Source organism: Urocampus carinirostris, chromosome 8 (assembly GCF_059441175.1).
Source record: "Urocampus carinirostris isolate Australia breed hairy pipefish chromosome 8, RoL_Ucar_1.0, whole genome shotgun sequence".
NCBI classification, from domain to species: Eukaryota; Metazoa; Chordata; class Actinopteri; order Syngnathiformes; family Syngnathidae; genus Urocampus; species Urocampus carinirostris.
The window spans coordinates 24,299,468-24,323,728 of record NC_142356.1 but is presented as its reverse complement, the minus strand read 5'-3'; the positions used below and the strand labels follow the sequence as shown (position 1 = coordinate 24,323,728).

The 24,261-nt window shown below is 38.9% G+C and overlaps 1 protein-coding gene across 1 annotated transcript in view; it reads left to right on the top strand.

The window, feature by feature from the left end:
• The window catches only part of LOC148361297 (uncharacterized), a 53,608-nt gene that overhangs the window by 5,527 nt on the left and 23,820 nt on the right, over positions 1–24,261 (top strand). The window contains exons 2-13 of the mRNA XM_088342046.1: positions 10,214–10,284; positions 10,397–10,466; positions 12,286–12,392; positions 12,467–12,497; positions 13,608–13,721; positions 14,995–15,122; positions 16,328–16,398; positions 16,669–16,867; positions 16,929–17,072; positions 18,393–18,716; positions 18,812–19,060; positions 23,409–23,627. Coding sequence (XP_088198172.1) covers positions 10,214–10,284; positions 10,397–10,466; positions 12,286–12,392; positions 12,467–12,497; positions 13,608–13,721; positions 14,995–15,122; positions 16,328–16,398; positions 16,669–16,867; positions 16,929–17,072; positions 18,393–18,716; positions 18,812–19,060; positions 23,409–23,627 — 1,727 coding nt within the window. The remainder of the gene's footprint in view (positions 1–10,213; positions 10,285–10,396; positions 10,467–12,285; positions 12,393–12,466; positions 12,498–13,607; positions 13,722–14,994; positions 15,123–16,327; positions 16,399–16,668; positions 16,868–16,928; positions 17,073–18,392; positions 18,717–18,811; positions 19,061–23,408; positions 23,628–24,261) is intronic.

Below are 24,261 nucleotides of genomic sequence, written 5' to 3'. Positions count from 1 at the left end.
TCAAACGTTTTCCGCAAAGGAATCTGATGCAATTGTGTTCCATATAAAACGGAGCCAAGTTTTGGAAAAATCAGGGCGCGCGTGCGTTATATGGCCACGCACTGAACATTCTCGACAGCTACAGAAACCCAGCGATAGGTCTCGAGGGTATTTCAGCGCCAGTCGCGGAAATCTGAGCCCGTGCGTCCCTCATGCTGAATTACTCCGTTGTGACGTGTTGAATGGCAGCAGCAGCTAGCATTTAAACCCATAGTCTGTGTGTTTGTGTGTGTGTGGTCAGAAGTAGGCCAAAGTCGCATTTACTTGTGCACTGCTGTATTGCACAAAATGACAAGCTGCAGTGAAACAGATTATGTTATTGGACTATATTTTTATCAATCCGTGCATCCATTTTCTTTAATAATGGGATTTTTTTACCAACCTGATTTTTTTGCCAACAGAGGCAGGTTTTAGCTGCTAGTAAATCTCGTCAAATAATCCATCTAAAGTACAGATTTCTGTGATGTAACCTGCAGGGTTCACAATTTAAACCCTCAACGCAAATGAGAACTGTTTGTTTAGTCAGTTTGACAGAATTAAAAAAAAAATAATATATATATATATATATATATATATATATATATATATATATATATATATATATATATATATATATATATAATACTGGAGCCATATTCCCCTAGTGAGAGGTGGCTAGAGTCAAGAACACATTCCTGACTCTTTCTGGGAGATCAATACAGAGGAGAGGATTCCCAGCCCCCTCGCTCAACCCAAATGATGTGTTGGGAGTCATTCGCTGACCAAACTCCCCAATTCCAACCCCTAATGCCGAGCGCCAAGCAGGGAGGCAATGAGTACCAATGTTGTAAGTCTTAGGTAAGACTCGGCCGAGACTTGAGCCAGAGACCTCCCAGTCTCGGAGTAGGCGCCCTACCCCCAAGGCCACCGAGAATAAAGAATATATATATATTTTAAAAGTATCGCAATCGATCTTGACAAAGATTAGTTAATATAATGCGCTTTAAAGTCCCAGTGTGTAATATTCGACCACTAGACGGCAATGTATTATCGAACGTGAATGAAAACCAGTGCCAAGAGCAAAGCACAGCAGCAAGATGCCAGACATACATGACGGCCACTTCTAAGTAGGGACTCCACTCAGTAAAAGAAATATAAATTTCTCGACTTATGTTTTTTTTTTTTAAATAGAAAATTAGCATTGGTGTGATAGTTCAAGTATATTTGCTTAATATTCAAATCTATCACTGAATTAAATATTTATGTGACTGGCTGGCAACTAGTTCAGGGCGTCCCCTGCCCACTGCCTGATTTTTAATGTCCTTTTTTACAATATTTCGGTAACACCAAAAAACAATATTTTATATGAATAAAACCATAAAACGGAATTGGTTGTTTCCACAGAGTTTATTTTGGAATTAATTAGGTTATTCATGTTACACATTCCATAAATGTATACGTTAACTGTAGAATGATTTTAATAAATTGAATTGGTTTGTGTTAAAAGCATAGAACTTAATTGAATCAAACCTTGTGAATTAAAATCAAACCATTTAGGTAAATTACTATTGACACTTAGCCAAAGTTAGATAGTTCCATAGAAAGAGTCACTATTAATTGTAAAATATCACAAAAGCAATCCGGGCTGTCAATGTTTCTGTGTGGAGTTTGCATGTTTTCCCTGTGCTTGCGTGGGTTTCCTCCGGGCACTCCGGTTTCCTCCCACATTCCAAAAACATGCATGTCAGGTTAATTGGCAGGTCCAAATTGTCCCTAGATGTGAATGACGGAGTGTGTGGTCTGTCTGTGTGCCCTGTACTGGTGGGCAACCAGTTCAGGGTGTCCCCAGCCCACTGCCCGAATATAACTGGGATGGGCTCCAGCACCCCAGCAACCCTACTGAGGATAACCTGTGAGGAAAATGGATAGATTTAGCTGGGAATCATTTTTACATTGTCCACCATCTCTCACCCTATGATATTCTAGTAATGTTTTGTATGTGATTTGTTTACTGTAAAGGTCCAGTTAGAAAATTGCAAAAATAAAATGCTCAACTTTGCTACTAAATTATTGTTATTCAAACAGTTGAACATTTCGCTTATTTTAATTATTTTATGTACTGTAAAGTTATTCTTTATATAAATTGTAAAATTATAAAATAATATTATAGACAAACTTTACAGAGTCATCAACATAGCCCAGGGAATCATGGGCTGCTCTCTGCCCAGTATGGAGGACATTGCTTACTTGCGATAATGCAGCAGAGCCAACAACATTATAAAGGACTCCTATACCGCTGCCACCACCTCTTTGACCTGCTGCTATCTGGCAGATTTTTAAAAATGGGAAAACAGGCTCAGAGACTGTCATGATTACTGATGTGACTCAGCTGTGCCCGCTCTTTTGGCGCCAACCGCCACGGTTTCTGATTGGCTCCTTGTCAGGATTTGAACATAGTCCTGTCTGTCTCCTCTTGTCAGTCCGTCTGCTAACCTCAATGAATAGTAGCCAAGCCTTTTTCGACCCTGACTCCCACCTGTCCTGTTTTTACTCCCGTCTGTCTCCGGCTACAAACTGTTTTGCTCCTGACCACGTCAGTTCTCCAGTCCCCCGCTTACGACCTCTTTTTGTCCCCAACTATGTCTACTCTCCCGTTACGACTCGTTTCCGACCCCGACCACGCCTTGCTCTACCAGTCCCGACTACCGACCAGTTTTTCCGTCCCTGACACCGCCAAGATCCACTTCCGTGTTCGGATCACAATCCGAGTACAAAAGCGACTTACGAAAACACCGGATCTAGGGCGCGGTCCTTCCTCTTTCCTTGTTGTAAAGCTAGGCAATTGGGTCCTGTTTCCGTTCTGGTCCTGACAATTCTACCTGTTCTGATTATTATTTTTCATATTTTATTTGAAAAACAAATAACATAATTGAAAAAGGAACAAAGCTTGAAATGTTTACAGCAAATCAAGTTAAAAGTACAGTTACGGGTACATACACTATGTAAGGCTTAAAATTAGCAAATTTACCTGCCGTTTGAACAATAATTTATTCATGTTTTTTGCTGTATATTAAGTGTACAATAGTTGTTCCCTGCACCGTCACATTTTCTGTTTTAGAAATTTATGCCGACGCAAGTGGATTAGCAGCAGTGTTGTCATCCGCGTAGACAACAAAGGGATTATTTTTAATCATCCAGATGCATGCGGATTGGAGACTAATCTCGCACAGTAATCAATGTTGACAGTTGCAAGTTGTTTTAAATGGCTCTCTTTGATGCTTATTACTTCACAAGAGTTCTCGTGGATATGGTCTTCCCTGTTTCACATTAAAATGTACATCCTAAACATATATAATATACATTTTAAAACATCAAAGGGACATTGTGTATTATTTCACGCCTCCTATTGTTAAAAAAAAAAATCATGTTTATTTGTATGACTCTTATTCATAAAAAGTCACAAAGGGCTGTACAGATTACAGACTATTGTTACACCATCCCCTGATCTAAAACCTACATGAGGGCAAGGAAAAACTCAAAACCTCAGCATAAAGAAAATGAACGGACCTTGAGAAGGCACATGAGGTACTTCCAGGATGACCAGGCTGCAATACAATGCAATAACAAATAATACACAGATATTGTCAACATGAAATATAAGTCATTCATAAGCTATAGAATAGAAGTGTTTTTTAAAGCTTATATTCTAGATTTAAACAACATCATATAAATGTGCTTTTTTTCTTTTAAATACTCAAGGTCGAGAAATTTGCATTTATTTTACATAACATGAGCGTCGCCTAGAAGGAGCTGACATAATTGTCGACCATCTTGCTGTTTCGGGTACCCAAAAATCAAATTCATTTTAAAAGGCTGGACGAAAAAAGTTCAAATCAATGCGTTTTAGTCACTTTGAGTTTTCGAAGTTTTATTGGTTTGAATCATAAGCAAATCTATATGAACTTTTATATAAACGTGCATTTTTAAAAAAATACTTTTGCATGTCAATAAATTTATATTTGTTTTACATAACAAGAGGCTAATCTAGTGGGAGGTGGCCTTATTGGCTACCTTCTTTCTGCTACACATACCCGAAACATTTAAAATCATACAAAACAAACAAATTGTATAATAAATGGTGCCATTTGGTCACTTTGAGTCGCCGTAGTTTGTATATTCCTTGTGTTTTATAGCGTTGGTTTTGCTTGAACTACACAACACAGGGCATTCCAGTGGTCTCTTTAATTCAGGGGTCTCAGACTCAAAGCTTGGGGCCCAATTGCGGCCCTTAGGATGATGGTTTGAGGCCCCCTCCTTGATATGAAATTTAAAGGGACAGTATGGTTTACTTCGCTGTATCTTGTTGCACAACTGAAAACGAGTCCTGAAAATATCAAGAGAAATACTATACACAATAACTTTCAACTATTTATTTATTCTTTGTCCCACCTTTAGCCAGGTTTGTATTTTTTGGCAGACAATTATGTCATCTCGCTCGAGTAATACACCCAGTCCCTCTAATTGCAGCCCTAGCAGATTATGGATTCATTTATTTCTTACTGACTATTTTTTTTTTCATATTAAGTCTTAATGTTTTATTTTGTATTTAGATCTTCTTGTGTGTAGGGAAAAAAATGACTTTTCAAAACAGTGAAATGTTTGTATCCGAACTTTTTTGTGGAAATCCCGATTCGTCCCAAACTCACCCAGACCTTAGTTCTGGTGGCCTCCAACTTAATTGAGGTTGAGACCCCCAATTCAATTAAAGCATGCATATCGCAAGGAAAATCGAGTGCCTGCCTTGGCCATCTGGAGGAAGTGTTGGACAGAAAGACTTCCTATCATTTGAGTAGCGAATTATGAATAATTGTTAGCATTAGCATTAAGCTAGGAGTCTGATAGGCACTCTTGTCTTAAACACTTGAGGTCCTTTGTTTAAGAGGCTTCATTTTTGTGAAACATGAGAGAAGTATTTTTGGATAAATATTGCCATCGGAACTTATCTTTTTCCCAACGAGTGGCTCGCTATCATTGCTAGCATCGAAACACAAGTCACCTTAAGTGCACCCTAACTAGTCCGCCTTCCTTTTTGGCCAACTAAATAATGCATGAATTTGCTGTAAATTTTTCAAAAGCCCCGAGTCGAAATAACCTTAGCAGGTGTGAGCAGGACAAGCGGAACAACACCAGATGAGAAAGGAAAAGTTGTGAGAAGGACGGGGTCGCTAAAGGGAAACATCTGGAAGGGTTATATAAGAAGGAGCAGGAGGGGGGCATAATAGATCATATTTTTATGATTTGCACAAATGGAGCCGCTTCTGTTGGATGCTGGCACACACGTGCAGTGCATTAAAGGGTCTGATGGGGGGTGTCATAAATCATTGAATAGAGCTGGGACATATGGGTACGTGGGGGATGTGAATTTGGGAAAGAGGATGCAGCATGTTTTAGACAATGTGGTATGCATGCATGGTCATATTGAATTGAACTGAATTGGTCTTTATTGTCATTGATATCAAATTTGTTTGATCATTGTATGCAACGAGACATGGCACTTCAGGGTAAATGTAATAAAGACTTAAAAGAAAATAAATAAGATAAAAGAATGTCCTGATAAATAGGCAAAAATATTTTCAAAGTAGTGCTTAGAGACTGGCCCGAGTTATATTTACAGTGCAACGAAAAGTACAGTTGTGCAATAACATTTAGAAGCATTAAAATTCCCAAATACACGTACATAAAATACAAAAAATATATAGATTTACATAGTTTTGCGCTCTAGTTTAGGATGATTGAGACAACAGTGACGAAAATGGAAGGTTACTTTCCCTGTTTTGTGAAAACCAAAATGTTTGGCATGTTGGATAAAATATTTAATCCAAAATGTCATGTAGAAAAAAAGAAACATTCTGTAACTTTTTCTGTTCAAATTTGCAGCTGCAGTCATTTATGACCTAGTAGATGTCCCGCTCATCTCTAAAAAGCGGAATGATGCTTTACACTGAAAAACAACTCAGATCCGGAGGTTTCTCCTTGCCCAAGACGCACCACAGGAAGTGGTCTGTGAACAGTGAACCGTGAAGTGACACTAACCGCATTAGCATCCCTTGAAGTACCATTAAATGCTGCCTGTGGTCACATGCTAGTCCTGGCTGGTAGCGATTCAAGACTCAAGATTGTTTTTATTATCATTAACATAAAATGTCAAGGAAATTCTCTTTGTAACCGTGGTGTACAGTGTTTATGAAAGAAATTTAAAACATGAAACAATCAAATCAAATCAATTGAACATGACACAATGTGTGTTTCTACTAGCAAGGTTGGAGCTTCTGCCAAATACTATCTAAAGCAATCGAACACAAGCCACATTAGCATTAGAACTTTTAGACTGCTTCTCAATGCTTGCAATTGTTGACTTAGAATCAAATGCGTGCGTAATTAATTTGTTTTTTACAGGCATTTTTATTACCTTTGAAAAGGGTATAATTATGACAGTAGACACTAACTGACTTGTGCATATTGGCACTTTTCTGGTGAAGTATTTGTTGCTTAGTGATCTCTTCCTGATCCACTGTTTGACCAAGCATAGTATGGTAGCATTTTTTGCATTGATTTACATTGTAAGGGTAAGATAACCTAACGTTACGCAAGTTTTTCAATGTTTAGCCGGGTTCTGTTTCTCCATATGTATCATAGTGCTAATCGGAATTGGTGCATGATAGCAGAAATGCTTCAAGTTCACTACCTTCCTATTCATCTTTTGTTCACCGTTTCTTTGATATTATTTGCCATCCTTAATTGGCATAAGAGTATAAAGGAATTATTTCATGATGTAAGAATGTCATAGGTAAGTCAAGTCAAGTCATGTTTATTTGTATAGCCCTTAATCACAAAGAGTCTCAAAGGGCTGCACAGATCACAGATTATTCCAAACCACAGACTATTATTACGCCATCCCCTGATCTCAAACGTACACTGAATGTTCTTAAAAATAACGGAATGTTCTTTAGTTGTGAATGCAGTTATCTACTTTTTGTGAAGGATGTGATGGATGAATAGGTTTTTTTTTTTTTTTTTTTTTTTTTTTTTTTGGAACAATTTTATTGACACGATTAACAGCAAATAAACAATGTGAGGTTAGAACAATTTTTCTCAACAATTTTAACAGTAATTAAGCATATTCACAATTTCGTTATATCTGACAATATGACGTTTTAACAATTTTTTCCGACATTTTTAACAGCAATTAAACACACAATTTCATTATATCATATCCCAACAATATGAGTTTTTCTCAACAATTTTAACAGTAATTAAGCATATTCACAATTTCATTATATCTGATAATATGACGTTTTAACAATTTATGACTTTTGAATACATTTAAGGAATTGAAAGACTCAAATCCCTAACTATGGGTGATTAAATCCAGTTGTTGTGTATGTTAGTTGTGGGGTACTGCCCTGCTACCAAGGCATTATCCCTAACCTTTTCCAATCACGCAACAAACTCTTTGGTGCTGGGTGTAAATATCATCCTGACATGCGTTAAAATGAATCCCGATCATTTAAATTAGTTGGTGAGGTTTATTGATCAGTACTTTCATCCCTGCCATTGAAATTCTTCCTTCTCTCTTGCTGGCACTGTGAGATCTTGTGTCAAAAATGTTCATTCATTCATCAATTTTACTTTACCTTGGTCAGCAATGTAAATAAATCATAGTTTGCTAAAATCAGACCACGCTCATAATATATATATATATATATATATATATATATATATATATATATATATATATATATATATATACTGGACTGTCTTAGAAAATTAGAATATTGTGATAAAGTTCTTTATTTTCTGTAATGCAATTAAAAAAACAAAAATTTCATACATTCTGGATTCATTACACATCAACTGAACTATTTAAAGCCTTTTATTATTTGAATATTGCTGATTTTGGCTTACAGCTGAAAAAAACTCAAAAATCCTATCTCAAAATATTAGAATACTTCCTCAGACCAAGTAAAAAAATAATTTTATAACAGCAAAACTAAATCAAACATTTGAAAATGTCCATTGATGCACTCAGTACTTGGTTGGGAATCCTTTTGCACGGATTACTGCATCAATCCGGCGTGGCATGGAGGCAATCAGCCTGTGGCATTGCTGAGGTGTTATTGATGCCCAGGGTGCTTCGATAGCGGCCTTCAGCTCATTTGCATTTGTATGTCTGGTGTCTTTCATCTTCTTCTTAACTATACCCCACAAATTCTCGATGGGGTTCAGGTCAGGGGAATTAGCAGGCCAATCAAGGACAGTGATGCCATGGTCAGTGCACCAGTTACTGGTGGTTTTGGCACTGTGGGCAGGTGCCAGATCATGCTGGAAAATGAAATCCTCATCTCCATAGAGCTTTTCAGCAGATGGAAGCATGTAGTGCTCTAATATCTCTTGGTACACAGTTGCATTTACTCTGGACTTGATGAAACACAGTGGACCAACACCAGCAGCTGACATGGCTCCCCAAACCATTGCTGACTGTGGGAACTTCACACTGGATTTCAAGCAACTTGGATTTTGCTCCTCTCCAGCCTTTCTCCAGACTCTGGCGCCTTGACTTCCAAATGAAATGCAAAACTTGCTTTCGTCTGAAAAGAGGACTTTGGACCACTCTGCAACTGTCCAGTGCTTCTTCTCCATAGCCCAAGTCAGACGCTTCTTCCGTTGTCTTGAGTTCAGAAGTGGCTTGACCATGGGAATACGGCTATTGTAGCCCATTTCCCGGACACGTCTGTGAACTGTGGCTTTTGATACCTGGACTCCAGCTTCAGCCCACTATCTTTGAAGCTCCCCCAAATTCTGGAAGCGGCTCTTCTTCACAATTTTGTTAAGGCTGCGGTCATCTCTCTTGGTTGTGCAGCGTTTCCGGCCACATTTTTCCCTTCCAACAGACTTTTTGTGGATATGCTTTGAAACTGCACTCTGTGAACAGCCTGCTCTTTGAGAAATTTCTTTTTGTGTCTTACCCTCCTGATGGAGGGTATCAATGATGGTCCTCTGGACAGCAGTCAGATCAGCAGTCTTCCCCGTACTTGTGATTTAGTTTACTGAACCAAGCTGAGTGTTTTTAAGGCTCAGGAAACCTCGCAAGGTGTTTCGAGTTTATTAGATGATTCAGGTGATTAGTTGAATAGCCTACTTGTATACTTTTTCATGATATTCTAATATTTTGAGATAGGATTTTTGAGTTTTCTTAAGCTGTAAGCCAAATTCAGCAGTATTAAAATAATAAAAGGCTTGAAATAGTTCAGTTGATGTGTAATGAATCCAGAATGTATGACATTTTTGTTTTTTTAATTGCATTACAGAAAATAAAGAACTTTATCACAATATTCTAATTTTCTGAGACAGTCCAGTATATATATATATATATATATATATATATATATATGTGTGTGTGTGTGTGTGTGAATATCGTGAACCACCTGTAATCGGTAACCACCAAACTTGATTCTGGACCAAATAATATAATTTAAAGCAAATTTCTCTACATAGTTATTAGTAGTAGCAATGGTTATTTCAATGTATTTTTAGGACTCTCAATTAATGATAAACTAATAATAATTGTGTTTTGAATTTGTGTACCTGCACCTGTTGTCACGTTCTGGTGTAATGGAGAAGTGGATACCATAAAAGTAGACACAAAAATGTGATTTTAAAAACTTTATTTACAGGAAAGTTGGTAGAAAAAGACAAAGTTGCAGTATTTTCATCAAAGTAGTCAGTTACATCAACAAAGGCTTTGCGAACCATGCTCGCTACAACGTTAGAGAACACTAACTCAAACCGACCGAAAACAAGAACGCTAAGTACGCAGAATGAATACTCGTGGATCGAGCGAGGACGAAAAAGCCACGAGAACGAGACAATGAACGACGATGTAACAAAAGCTTGGCATGTTGGCAGAGAGCAAGCATAAAGGATAATAATCCGACAAACCAGTAAAGGTTGTGAGGGCCCTTTTATACACCCTAAAAATCTTTTATTCATCATCAAACTCTTTGAACTCAAACACAGACATGACACCTCCTCTGGACTGGGGAAATACCACAAATACTAAACGTTATGATTTCCTGCCTCCATTGATTTTCATCCACATTGCAAATTCCCTGACTTGTCATTTGCCGTCTGCCAGGCGGTCACTGGGAAGAGCTTTGGTGACAAGGACTTCCGAAGCGCATTGGAGAATGGCATCCTGTTATGCGAGTAAGACTCACACAGACGCCAACACAACATATACTGTACATGCACACGGACACTGACATCGTAGCCAGTTCTGAACTTGGCTTTATGGATATCCCTCCGTTTCTCTGCACAGGCTTTTGAGTGCAATCAGACCAGGCCTGGTCAAGAAGATCAACAGACTACCCACCCCCATTGCCGGCCTGGTAAGGAGAAACTCTAAGGAATCAGTCTTCTCCTATAAAGGAGAAAAATGATTGTAAAGTCTTCATGAGACAAAATTTCAAGTCAAAATATATTTGTGTAAACATTCTATACTGTATCTCCAACGAGCCAGGAACTTTGACATTTTTATTGTTTAATATCTCCTGCATCCATTCAATATGGTTGGTGTAAAGTGTAAAGAAGAGGCTTGCCGTTTCTTTTGAAATTAAAGTGGAATAAGAAAGCTTGATGCGGTTGAGAAAATTCGTCTGAACGGTTCTTTTGGCCACTTTTTACCACGGAGGGGGACTTCTTGAAGCGCATCTTCAAAAAGTAAATTAAACTCAACTTTATTTATCTTTATAAAGCATATTAAGACATGAATTGTTTATTCTTTAGTACAAAACAGTACTACGTGTAATATCTAAATAAGTTAAACTTGTGGCATTTTAAAAAATTCTACACGATGAAGCATGAAAAGGAAGATAACAAACACACCGAACAAAATAAACTAATGAGAGACAAGTTTTTTTCTATATAATGTTAACTGTAATTCCTGTAATGACCAAACAAAAATAAGTTATTGAATTCCATTCAGGATTTTTTTTAACTAATCGTCCAATGTATCGTTTATTTGTATTTCATTCCGTCAGATCTAATAACAAACATTTTCCACAACAAAAATATTATTTTTGTTAATGTTGATGTCATAGAATTTGTCAAGTCAAGTCGTGTTTATTTGTATAGCCTTTAATCACAAGGAGTCTCAAAGGGCTGCACAGACCACAGCTTATTGCAAACCACAGACTATTATTACACCATCCTGATCCAAAACCTACATGAGGGCATGGAAAAACTCAAAAACCTCAACACGAGGAAAATGAAACCTTTGGAAGGGACCACACATTTGGTAATCCCCCTTCCAGGATGACCAGGCTGCAACGGGTGTCGCAATAACAATTAATACACAGATATATATTTTAGTCCAAACTGTCGTGTACACGATCTAAAGCAGGGGTCTATAATGCTTAACTTTACAAATTAAAAATTGATATTCAAAACCATTTCTGGAAAATTGAACAACAACCCCAGTTATTTTACAGCAACTAAATAATTTAACACAAATATTCTAATGAAAATCATGAAGAGAAAAAAACTTTTATTTTTATTGTTTATGTTAGCATTAGCTCAGGAGGTAGAGTGCTCGGGATCAAGAGGTCGCATGTTTGATTCCCGGTTCCTCCGTGTTATATGTCGAAGTGTCCTTGGGCAAGACACTGAATCCCTAGTGCCCCCAATAAGCAGGTAAGCGCCTTGCATGGCTGACTCCCTGTTGGTGTGTGAGTGTGTGTGTGAATGGGCAAGTGTGAAGCACATTGTAAAGCGCTTTAGGAGGTCTTCATTGACTTCAAAAAGCGCTATATAAATGCAGACCATTTACCATTTACCATTTCTTGTAAACTATTAAAACAACCCGAATCATTTAAAACTAATTGTAATCAAATGTGTAAAATATAATATAATTATAATAATATAATTTGTTTGCTGTTATGTGCTAAAAAAAAACAAAGCAAAACTTCTCCATCAATCCTAAATGAAGGGTTTACACTCGTTTGGATGAAAAGTTTTATAGAGTTCAGCATATTCTGTGTTTTATTTGGCTTTTTTATCGTTTAATGTCACATCATGTTCTGTGATTTGCTAAAACAACAACATTTTAGCAAACTTCTCCATTCATCATAAAAGTAGGGTTCATGACTTGTGTTGAACTGGTTTAAATGAACAGCACGATAAAAAGTATTTATATCTGTCCCAATTTAGGATAATCTGTCAGTTTTTCTACGGGGATGCGAGGAGCTTGGCCTCAAAGGTTCACAGCTGTTTGACCCAGGAGACCTTCAGGACACATCCATCCGGGCAAACCTCAAGTACTTACCATCATAATTATTAAAAATATATGCCGAATAACAGTGTTTCATAATTTTTGTTTCTTTTCCCTTAGGGATTCTGACTGCAGCCGCAAACTAAAGAATGTGAGTTGCATCCTTTCCCTGCTTGTGCCAGTAAACAGCATCTTTTACTGTATTTTCCAGACTATAAGGTGCACTTAAAAACCCCGATTTGTCTGGAAATTTGAAAGTGTGCCTTATAACCTGGTGCACCTTATATACCGGCAAATACGGTGGATAAAAATGGAAATGCATAGTTCAAATTAAATGATCTCCATACAGTAACTGTTCTTACTTTGGGAAACATATAGAGTGGTCGAGTGCCCTCTTGTGGTTAACTTGTTAATCGTACAAAAATTATTTTACATTTTAACCAGTGATGAAAGGGGCTCTTATAATAAGAAAAATGCAACAAAGTATTTTTCAGTTTTCAGGGCTCAGTATTTGAGAGCTTTTCATCCAATATTATGTATTTCTGTTTAAATTGTGTTTGTGTAATGTAATAGAAATAAATAATGTTGGTTCCCAATCATTTGTGCCAGTGTTAGGTCACTGTTCTGCCTTTGACAAACATACAGTACAGAGTAGACTTGGAGTGCCCTCTTTTGGTTAACATGTTAATTTTTGCTTAAAGAAAACAAAGAAAAATGCAGAACTTCGATGGCAGCACAGACGCTAACTTCCGAATGTTCATTATGAATACTTTTTTTGTTGTTCTATGATTTGAATCTATTTAAATATTTTCCTATGCAACCCCAGCTCTTACTGTTGTTTTACTCCGGTGAACCAAAGAACCCATTTCTTTGTTGGAAAAATCTGACCCATAGGTTATTTCCATGCGCCTTATACTCCAGTGCAGGGGTCCGGAACCTTTGTTTGTAAGGCAATGAAAGTATTATATTCATATTGATATGGGACACAGGCTCTGGCATTGTCATTATTTAAATTATTTAAAATGTGCTGTAGAATTAGCTTTTGTCTGGAGAGCAGGTTTGGTGGTTTTGTTGAATTTGGCCCCAAAATATATGGTGTGGCTCTGTAACAAAAAGACAAACTTTGCTTTTATGGCTCTTTTGGTAAAAAGCATCCCGACCCTAGCTCCTGTGCACCCTTTGTATGATTAACAGAGAGACTTATAATCTTGTGCGCCTTATAGCACGGAAAATTCAGTAATCCTTGGTTTATTTCTTGCAGGTTCTGAACACCGTATTCTGGCTGGGCAAGGCGGCCAGCGGTTGCGCCTCCTACAGTGGGCCCACCCTCGACCTCAAAGAATTCGAGGCTCTTCTGGCAAACATGAAGGTTGTGGTGAGTGGGGGAAGGACTTGGTTTGAAACCGACTCGTCGGAGAGGCTGTCGGGGGTTGCTTTTGTTGTCTCAGGGGTGAACACCAAGAGGTTCTTTTGTTTAGTTTCACTCCTGTTTTGAGGGTCAAATAGGGTCTTTATCTCATCTCTGTTCTAATACTGAATATATCTTTGATGCTACAATTGAAATTCATTAAGATAAAGAGCAAGTTGTTTGACCAATTAAACCACTATTATAAAAAAAAGTTGTAATGTGACCAGATTCAAGAGTTACTGGGATTTCTTAGGAGTGACAAGATTGGATAGATTGAGAATAGAAATTGTGAGAGACAGAACTGGAGTAGTAGTGGAACTGAGCAAGCATGTGGATAAGAGAGTACTCGGTTGGTTTGGACACATGGATGGTTGAAGAGGATCTACAGATCAAAAGTAAATGGAAGGAGACCAAGAGGAAGGCCACGATTGACGTGGATGGAGGGTGTTATGAGTGCACTGGAGGAGAGAGGTCTAAATGTAGTGGAGGCTTGCGCTCTTGTTGGTGATAGGAATGAGTAGAGAGGTGTTCTAAAAGTATAGTGGGAAGTTTATACGTGTTCCAAGGGATGAGTAGGGCACCTCTATGATGCTGCAGGGGTAAACCAGTGAAAGCTGTCGGTCCCTGCTGTTGAACAGATGAGAGCGTTGTGTCACCTTGATCCGAGTGACATGGCCGTTTTCTTGTGCCCCGTTTCATCTGGAGGGACGAAAGCATGACGAACCTGGGTGCCGAGGTGCTTAACTTGTTTGGGTGTTTGGGCATTTGGGTTGGCCATGGTAAATTTTTTGTGTGTTTTTTGGTAATTTTTGCTATTTTCTTTTCTTTGTTTTTGTATATGTGTTTGTCTTGCTGTTGGTTAGCCTTCTCAAGGAATGTGACCAAGGTAGATAGATAGAATAGATCTAGACCAGGGTGTCCAACTCACGGGCACCAGGGGACCTGTTCTGAAACTAGCTCACCAGAGTTGGGTCATTGTGATTTTATATTAGAATGTTTTTTTGTATTGGTTGTCTAAGTCTATTTAACCTAATTTTAAGAAATAATCTGGTGAAGGTAAAGTAATAAAATGCTATTTTTAGAAATTAATTCAAATAGATAAATTTCACTTCATGGACTCTACGGACAAACAAAATCTATACAAGTATTGATAATTATTTCTAAGCAATAAAGTAAGAGAATAAAATGATAATCTATTCGTGTATTAAACAAATGTTTTTGCTTGTTCCTGTGCACATAGGACAGCGAAGAGGCAGCTGACGGCTCACAGAAACGCAGCGTTCGGGACAGCGGTTACGACTGCTGGGACTCGGAGCGCAGCGAGTCACTCTCACCTCCCAGACACACTCGAGATAACTCTCTGGACAGGTCAGAAAAACGCTGTAAAAGTCAAACAAAGACACACACACAGAAAAAAAACAATGTACAATGAACACAATTGTGTTTGGTTACCGTATTTCCTGCACTATAAGGATTATAACGCAAAACCCCCCAAAAATGGTCTTACGTCATATATTTTCCATACATAAGGCACACCCGACTATAGGGCGGTACTATAGGAACATCAACAAAACAGTCAGATAGGTCAGTCAAACTTGATCAACTTTAGGTAGTAAATAACCACAAAACCATAAGGACCTTTAATCGTTTACTTAGGTTGGTAGTTACAGTAGGTTAGTTAAGTAGAGCTAGTTATGCAGTTAAAGTTATCCAACAGTTAATATTGATTGTTTTACCTTCAAGCGATTACAAGTGTATGTAGGCATACTGTAGTTTAATAATGTGGGAACCAGCACCCCCAGCTATATGTGCATATCCAAATTTATTTTGGGCAGAAAAACGGTGGGCTAAATTTCCGTCAGGCCTGACAAACGTTTGATCTACTGTTCACCGCTCCCATCAATAAAGGGATGAGAGATAATGGTTTGTGGTGGCTCAAGAAAAGTTAATTTTAAGTGGAAATAACTGCAAAACAGAGCTACCAGACCCAACAAATATGCACTCTCATGGTCCTCGTTTGCAGCAATATGGATTTGGAGATAATGGATCGTGGCACGTGAGTGCAGCTCATTATTTTGTGGACAGAACAACAAAAAAGAGCTTTCAGTAGGCGCCTGCTCTCAGCAATAGTAAACGGGGATAATGGATTGTAGCCACACAGGGCAGTTCATTTTGGTAAAGCCACATTGGCACGCTTCAGCAGCCTGAACTGAAAATAAAATGTGCTCTGCTATCCAGCAAAGCTCAGTTAGAGTTAAAATTTTAATAAATATTTACAACCCGAAGTACAAATTGCAAAACAACGAGAGATCACAGTAATGTATACACATCAACTACGGAAGAACTCACTAAACAGATACAGAATTTTACATAAATCTAGCCAGAAAGCAGATATTCATTTGGTTTATTGAACGCAACATGTAAGAAAACTGACTCAACACTAAGAGGCACAAAAGGGGTTTTTCTCCGACCTCTCCACATTTGCAGCTTGATTGTGTAGTCCAACAATGAGACTTTGGTATTATTAAGAGCCATTCATTGGTTTTGATAACAGTCCTTTGTTTCATTGACAGTTTGGACTCGTTCGGCTCACGTTCGCAACACAGCCCTTCTCCCGACGTGGCCAACCGAAGCAACACGGAAGGTTTGCTACCACTTACAATATTAAAACGAATCATAAGATTTTACTGCTGGCACGTACGTCTTCTTTCTCAGAACGCATAAATCCAAGTTCCATTTATAGACGCAAGCGTGTCCAACGGGAAGGTTTAACCTTGTTGTGTCACATGGACAGCTGTATGTGTGTTACTGTGTCTCAGATGTGGCAGCTGTTTTTTGCAGTCATTGGAGATGTGAAGCCTGTGCAGTTAGCAACCAGATGGATTTTCTTGACCCCATCTTTTAACAATGCCAGGAAAAGAAGGCGACCCCGAAGCCGACGGCGGCAGGCGGCCCGACGTGCAAAAAGATGACATGTCAGCCCGACGGGCGGCCAGCGGCGAGGCCCGCACCCCCGTCCTCTTCAACCAGTTCCTGCCCAACCGAAGCAACGCTGGCCTCTACGTCCTGAGCGCAAAGCGGAGATCTCACGCTGAGGATGGAGAGCAGCGCAGGTAATGGGGATTTTGGAATGTTTGAAATAAGACCTAGCTTCCCTAATTCAGCATCAAACAGTCCCGCCGAGGACAAAAAGAGCTCAAAGAGCGTGACCTGGGCGCCGGACCACCAGGGAGAAAAAGTTGTGTGTGAACGGACTAGGCTGCGGAGGTTGGAGGAGGCAGGTATCAAAATCCTGCCTGCCGCCCTTCGCTACGGAAGGTCAGCTTTTGGAGTCTTGTGTTTGGACCTTGTCTAATGAGTTTTAAATTGATTGTGAAACTCATGCTGCTTGGTAAAAGAAGAGTGGTTAATTAATCGGATTTGTTGGTTGTTGCCGTGCTGTTCTTGTTAGACAACAACTAACTGCTTGAGAAGTGCTGACATATTGTTTGTGATACAAATTTGCTGGATGAATAACTGCTTACATCCAATTTTATACAGACGTGAGCGAGCCTTGGCTTTAGTTACAGTGAGTTGGTTGGTTAATGAACCACAATGAAGTAGTTGAGTTGAATGCTGGCGAAGTAATTCAATATATTTCAATTTTGCACCTTAATTATGTATATAATTAACAATTATAAAATTAGTCACACATTTAACATTTTAGTTCGTCCACTATCTGCTTAAAATATTATTTCAATTAGCCATCACCTAAAATATAGTTAATTAGTTAGTTAGTTGAACTAGTTAGTTGCGTATGTAGCTATTGAATTTGGTTACTTAATGAGTTGCATAGTTAGATCATGATATTTGGCTAGTTAGTTTGTTAGTTAGCTCAATTAGATAGATAGATAGATAGATAGATAGATAGATAGATAGATAGATAGATAGATAGATAGATAGATAGATAGATAGATAGATAGATAGATAGATAGATAGATAGATAGATAGATAGATAGATAGATAGATAGATAGATTACTAGATGGATAGATGGATAGATAGATAGTTTACTATCTATCTATCTAACTAGTTAGATGGTTAGTTAGTCGGTCGCCTGCTATGCGTATTGGTTACTTTGATAGCTAGTTAGTTGCATTGTTTTTTAATTGATGGTTATTTTACTTTGCCGGTGGACACATTTAAATTAACTTTCCTCTGTTAACTTTTTTGGAACCTGTTAGTTTTCCTCCTAAGTAACAAGTACAATATACAGTTATTATTTTAATTTAATTTACTGTTTAGTTGTAACTTAATCTTTTGGTTCGCAAGCCCTGACTACTACTACTGTAACTAATCAAGTCCAGTTACTTAACCATTGTTGTAGTAAGTCTTTTGTTTAGGTTGTATTTTAGCTTAATATTACCTTGAGGATGAAGTATTCTCCGTGTTTTGGATGATCAAGGATCTTTTGGTTTCTATTTATTTTATAACGAGGTTCCCTCGAAAAGGTCATGGTTTTGGTTTTCCAGTCAATTGGAAGGACTAATGTTTTCGTGGAATCACGCACGTTACTAACGTTTGGCATGGTGGAATGTCACTTGAATGGACCACTCTGCAGTTTTCTGCAATGACTTGTTGCCCTCCCGTCTTCAACTCAGCAGCTCCTCCCACACCACCTCCCCAAACCCTGAAAAACCACCATCTCCAAATATTATCCTTCGCCGTGATAATGACTTTTTGAGCACACAAAAATCGGCTTGGGATTCCTCCTCGGATGGGGAGGACCAAGCCGAAAGCCTGAAAGTGCCAGACATTCGCAAGGATGACCTGGCTTCGAGACGAGCTCTCCGGGGCCCATCGGTGCCCAGGGTGCATCAATTTGTCACAGTGCCTCCTCTGCTAGAGTGCAGCAGTAAAGACCAGGAACGTTGGGAAGGCATCAGGCGATCTTCACATGAAACATTAAAGAACAAGGATGTCAGGTTAGAACATGCACTCTTGTGTATAGGTGTGCAGGGTGTTGTGCATGCACTGTGGGATTTTCCCCACTCATTAATCTATCCCAACGATTGGACAGCGAGCTTGAGCAAATCCCCGACATCATTACCCGCCAAAAGGAAAACGACGATGAGGATTGTAAGGAAAACTTTGAAGATGCAGGAAGGGTTAGAGCGACACCGGACAAACGGATGGATGACCTTGCTCTCAGACGGGCAAGGGCTGGGCCACGCCCATTTCACCGGGACAGACCAATGAGCTTGACGTCGACAGCTATGAGCCAGGCCGATGTATTGAAGTGGGAGAAGCTCAGGATGAGTGAACCCAGGTGCCTCCAAACCACACACACTCACAAAAAAATCCTCAATATGCATGTGTGGGCATGCACATGTGTGTATCCTCAAGTTGTCCTCAAAATAAATACCACATTTTCTTTTCTATAACAAGATAATGGTTCAGCATTGTCGGGCATTTTACTCGGATGAGGATGTTGGGGCTGTTGTTTGTTGATACGTGTGCATAAGAAACAATTCCATCAATCAAGGTGTTTAATCCAATAGAAGATTCGATTCGGCTGCTTGGAATGATCTGTGTTCCGGAATACTTAATTTGGCCGCCAGAGGGCGGTAGAGACCCCACAAAAGCCCACAACAAAACATATGTTTCTCGATTTTGTTGGTATTTATTGGTGGTCCCTTGACACAAACCTAGCTAAAGACACTTGCGGAGGCCTAAAATATAACTCTGTACATTTTCATGAAAATCAATTCAGCCGTTCCAGAGCCTATAAGTCACACACAAATCAGGATTTATAAAGTAGTTTGGATGTGAGCGGCTTCTCATATAACTTGTAATTGCTTTTCACAACTTATAATTCAAGAGTATAAAGAAGTAAGCTACCATATTCTCCAAACTACGAAGCACACTTAAATACCCAAAATTGGCCAGAAATGTAAAAGTGCCCCTTATATACAGCAAAATATAGTGGATACGATTGGATATACATACAGTATTTATATGTGTATGTTGCTACACAAGGTTTTATTGTATTAAGTTTATCTCATCATTACACTATTTGTGCTCAGTGCCAGAAACAAATGTTACAGAATGGTGCAAATTAATATTTCATCCTGAAAGGTATAAATAAACGCAAAGTACGATTCTTCATCGGATACACCACAGTGTCTCATGCTTTTTTTTCTTTTATTTATATCTTTCATTTTTCACTTTTATCTGTCATTTGTTTCTGGCACCATTCGCAAAAATAGTGTGATAACGAGAAAAGATGGAATGCCTTTTCGAATGTCATCAATACCACTAGTGGTCTAGCGGTTACGTTTCAGTGTTTTCTCCTTTGTGACCCGGGTTTGATTCTTGTTGTATACATTGTTACGTGGTTTTGGTCTGTGGCATTATTGACAATATTTAGAATAATTGCGCAACGGGTATACATGAGTAGATACGGTAGCTCTTACTGTAGTTTAAATTCCATGTGTCCTATAGTCCAGAAATATATATGACAGAAGACAATTTTTGGGGGGTGCGCCTTATAATACGGTGCAGCCTATAATGCGGGAATTACAATAAACCAGTGTCTGGCAACATTTCAAATCTTACTCGCTTAAAGTGTCACAGTTAAGCGGTGCGCCTGTATTGTAGCTTTACCCCATTGAATAAATCAAGAAGACGACTGCTTCGCTAAGATAAATCTTCAAAAGTCCGCCCCCTAGTGGCGGCTTGTTTTCCTGTGAAAACAGCTCTAAATCTCCTTTAGTTCCCCCTCGCTTGGCTCCTTTTCACCACTTTATTTATTCTCCTCATTATTGTGCACTTCATTGCTGTCTGACAGGCTCTAAAAAGGGCAGGGAATGTGCCGACCATTCGTTGTGTGTGTCTGTGTCTCATTGTACATTTCATTGTGAGTTTGTGTGTTGCAGAGGAAAAAAAGAGGCAATTGTTGGCTGTGTGCTGAGGCTTTTGTTTTTTGTCTGCTTGCCGCTGATGTCATTAGATTGCACAGAGGAGGTTTTGTGTGGCTGAACATCACTCCAAATGAAAATGGCTGAAATGCTAATGGTTGTTATGCTAACATATAACAAGCTAGCGCTTTGCACTAAAGTTAGAAAGGCAAATAAATCTATTAGCAGTGTTGGGCGCGTTACTGAAAAAAAGTATTTAATTATAGCTTCTAGTTACTTTATTTTAAAGTAATTCAGTTACCCTTTCAGAATACTGACACCAAAAATGTGTTTGTTTCAAGTAACAATCCAAGCTGACCCCCTAAAACTGTCAAGACCAGAACGGAGACAGGACCCACTTGCGTTGCGTTTCTCACAAGTTTTATTGGAAGAAAGAGAAAGGGTTGCGCCCACGATCCGGTGATTGCTGGACGCGGGAAGCAGGTAGCTCTCATGCTCGGATTGTGCTCCGAACGGGGAGTCGGGGACGGAAAAAACGGGTCAGTAGCCGGGACACGAGAGCAAAAAACGTGGTCCGGGTCGTAAGCGAGCCATAAGCCAGAATAGGAGAGAAGACGTGGTCGGGGACAAAAAGAGGTCAAAAGCCAAGACGGGTGAGTAGACGTGGTCAGGATCAAAAACGGGTCGAAGCCGGGGAACAGACGGGAGCAAAAAACGGGACAGGTAGGAGTCAGGGTCGAAAAAGGCTTGCCTAGTGTTAACTGAGGTTCACAGACGGACTGACAAAAGGGGACAGACAGGACTGGGTACAAATACTGATCGGGAGCCAATCAAAACCCGTGGCAGTTGGCGCCAAAGGAGCGGGCACAGCTGAGTCAAATCAGTAATCATGACAAAAACTGCTTTGAAATACTTACATAAAATAAAACATATGAATAAAAGAAAATGTTTACACAAATCTGTGGAAGCATTAAAGCCTTCATATTTCTTGAACCCAACGAACACTTAGCCGAGACACTTCATTGCCATTAAGTCTCTTGGCTCTCTTGGCGGGGATCTCCCTCTCCATTTTGGGGTACTGTCCAACATGTTTTCTTTTTTTCTCCAGGCATGGTGTATTGCAAAAAATAATTTTACAAATAAAAAGACCAAAATTCAACACACTTTTACTGTAAAATCTTTTCTCGGGTTCACTCCATTGAATTTCGTGTTAGTTTGTTAGTTTGACACACAATCAAATACAGTATGTGCTTATAAGGTGACTCCCTGATTTCAGTATATTATTTTAGAGTTGTAAATTCGATCTGGATGCAAGTATATACGGTAGTGGAGAAAAAATTCAATGCTTGAAACGGCTCTACCTCTATATTAAATCGTAGTTTGTAGGTAAATATAAACACCCTTCATGGTTAGCATCTGCCAGGTCAAATGACAACATAAGTGAAGCAAGAGTAATTAGCAATCTGAGGTTATATCAATGATTACATTTATAATAATAATAATTAATTTTCTGGATTTATAGAGTAAAGAAGTAACAAAATAACGCACCAAGTAGTAACAGCAGTAGTGTTACAAAATTTTATTTCATTCCATCAATTTATCTGGGTGCCACCTCTGCTGGAGGTTTGTAACGCATCAGTCCCAACACGTCAATTAGGACTACCTTGTTGCATTATTTATGGATAATGAAAATTGTAATGGCTAATATGTTCATGCGCTAACCATTACTATAATAAAAACAATAATAATCAGAATAATAATCATAATTATAATAATAAAAATAGTAATAAAACATGTTATTTCAAAGTGCCTTTTAAGAGCACCCATGGTCACTGTACACAGAATATAAAACATAATTAAAACTAGAATAACGCAAACTAGCAATAAATACAAATAAAATCCACATAGAGTTAAAAGGGGGAGGAGGTCGATATGTGAGGCAGTTTCTTATGGATAGGCAAGGCTGAGGAGGTAGGTTTTGAGTCCAGAATTGAAAATGGGCAGGGTGGCGGCGTTCCGGAGGTCAGGTGGTAACGAGTCCCTGAAACTTTCATCCCCATGGAGGGAAGTCGAGAAACCGGTACGTTGTTATGGAGGGAGGAGGAAGATCTAAGGGCACGTGATGGAGTGGTACATACTTGTATAGAGATCATTCTGAGTGCAAAAGACACGTCGACATTTTACAAAGGATTGTCAAGGATTTGAATTTGTGGGAGATAAAAGAGAGTAACAGCGCAAATTGGAAATCACATTCTAACCATTAGCCCTGTTGACAGTATTTCAAACGAGAACGGCTAAATTGCGCGATTGCTAGTAGTTGGTATTACAAGTTGAACTCGGCCCAAAAGCTACATTCATACTCTGGACTGAAACAGGCCTTTCATTAAATAAGTCATTTTGATTGTATCGTTCCTTAAATCAATGTACTTTTTTACAAAGAAAACATGGTCCAAAAAAACTAAAGCAGATATCTTAGGATTGTATTGCCCGGTGTTCAAGTACAAATGAGAATGAGTAAAAATGCCAACAAAATATGCTAACCTACTGTACATAGCAGAAATGCATAAAAAATGCCAATACTGCTTGATTAGGCCTCTACATTCTGTAGTGTGATAATGTTCCAAATGGCTACAAATGCTAACATTTGCTAAGCTAACAAATACTGTAGTAAGACCAAATACCCTCTAGTTCCCGTCTGATTTGTCTGAAGTTGCTCATTTGGTTTCCTCTCTGTGTACTCTGTATGTGTGTTTGTAGCGAATCCGGGCCCGTCCCCGTCTGTCGGACTTGTCGGGAGAAAACGTACGGCAGTGGTGGACGGGGCCCCGTAAAATCGGTGCGGTTCGGGGGCGTGACGGAGATGGGGCCGCCATTTGGCGCGCCCGACTCGGGGTTGCTAGGACGACTCCTCTCCGATTCCAAGGTTGCTGTGCCGACCATTGGCCTGAGCTACCTGCTCTCAGAGCGGGAAGGCAGGTACAAACACGGCTGTTTGTGCTTGTTTGGACCGGGTCGATGATGCAGTAGTTTGGTCAGAGTGTTTGTTAGCAAGCTTTTGGTTTATTTATTTGTATTTTATGGGATGTAACTATCTGCATTTTTTTCCATTCGGTTTCTGCTTCAAATCAGTGAAAATCATGTTATGCCCTTGATTCTTACAGAGGATGTGGAATGGGAAAGAAGTGTACTGTATTAGTTCTACACCAAAATAAATAATTAACGTATTGAGATAGCAACCCAAAAACTAAAGAAGAGCAAATATTTGTTGTGCTGACTGAGTCAGGGTGGGATAATGACACCGGCTAAAATGCGTCTATACAGTATATAGTTAACATGCTAGCATATAGTAATGTAGCAATACATTTAATTTTACAATACACCATTTTTAAAAGTAAGGAAATTTGACAAAACTTTAGACTGTTGAAGTGCCAACATCACAAGAAAGCAACCCAAGATGTTTTTATTGTACTGTTTAAATGTTTCAAATTTCAGTGATAACCTAAAACAGAGATACAGTAAATGAGGATTTGCCATTGTTCCTTATGGTTAAAGGGACATTGTGTATTTTTTGGTTAAAAACGTAATTCGGCAAAAACACTATTATTGATTT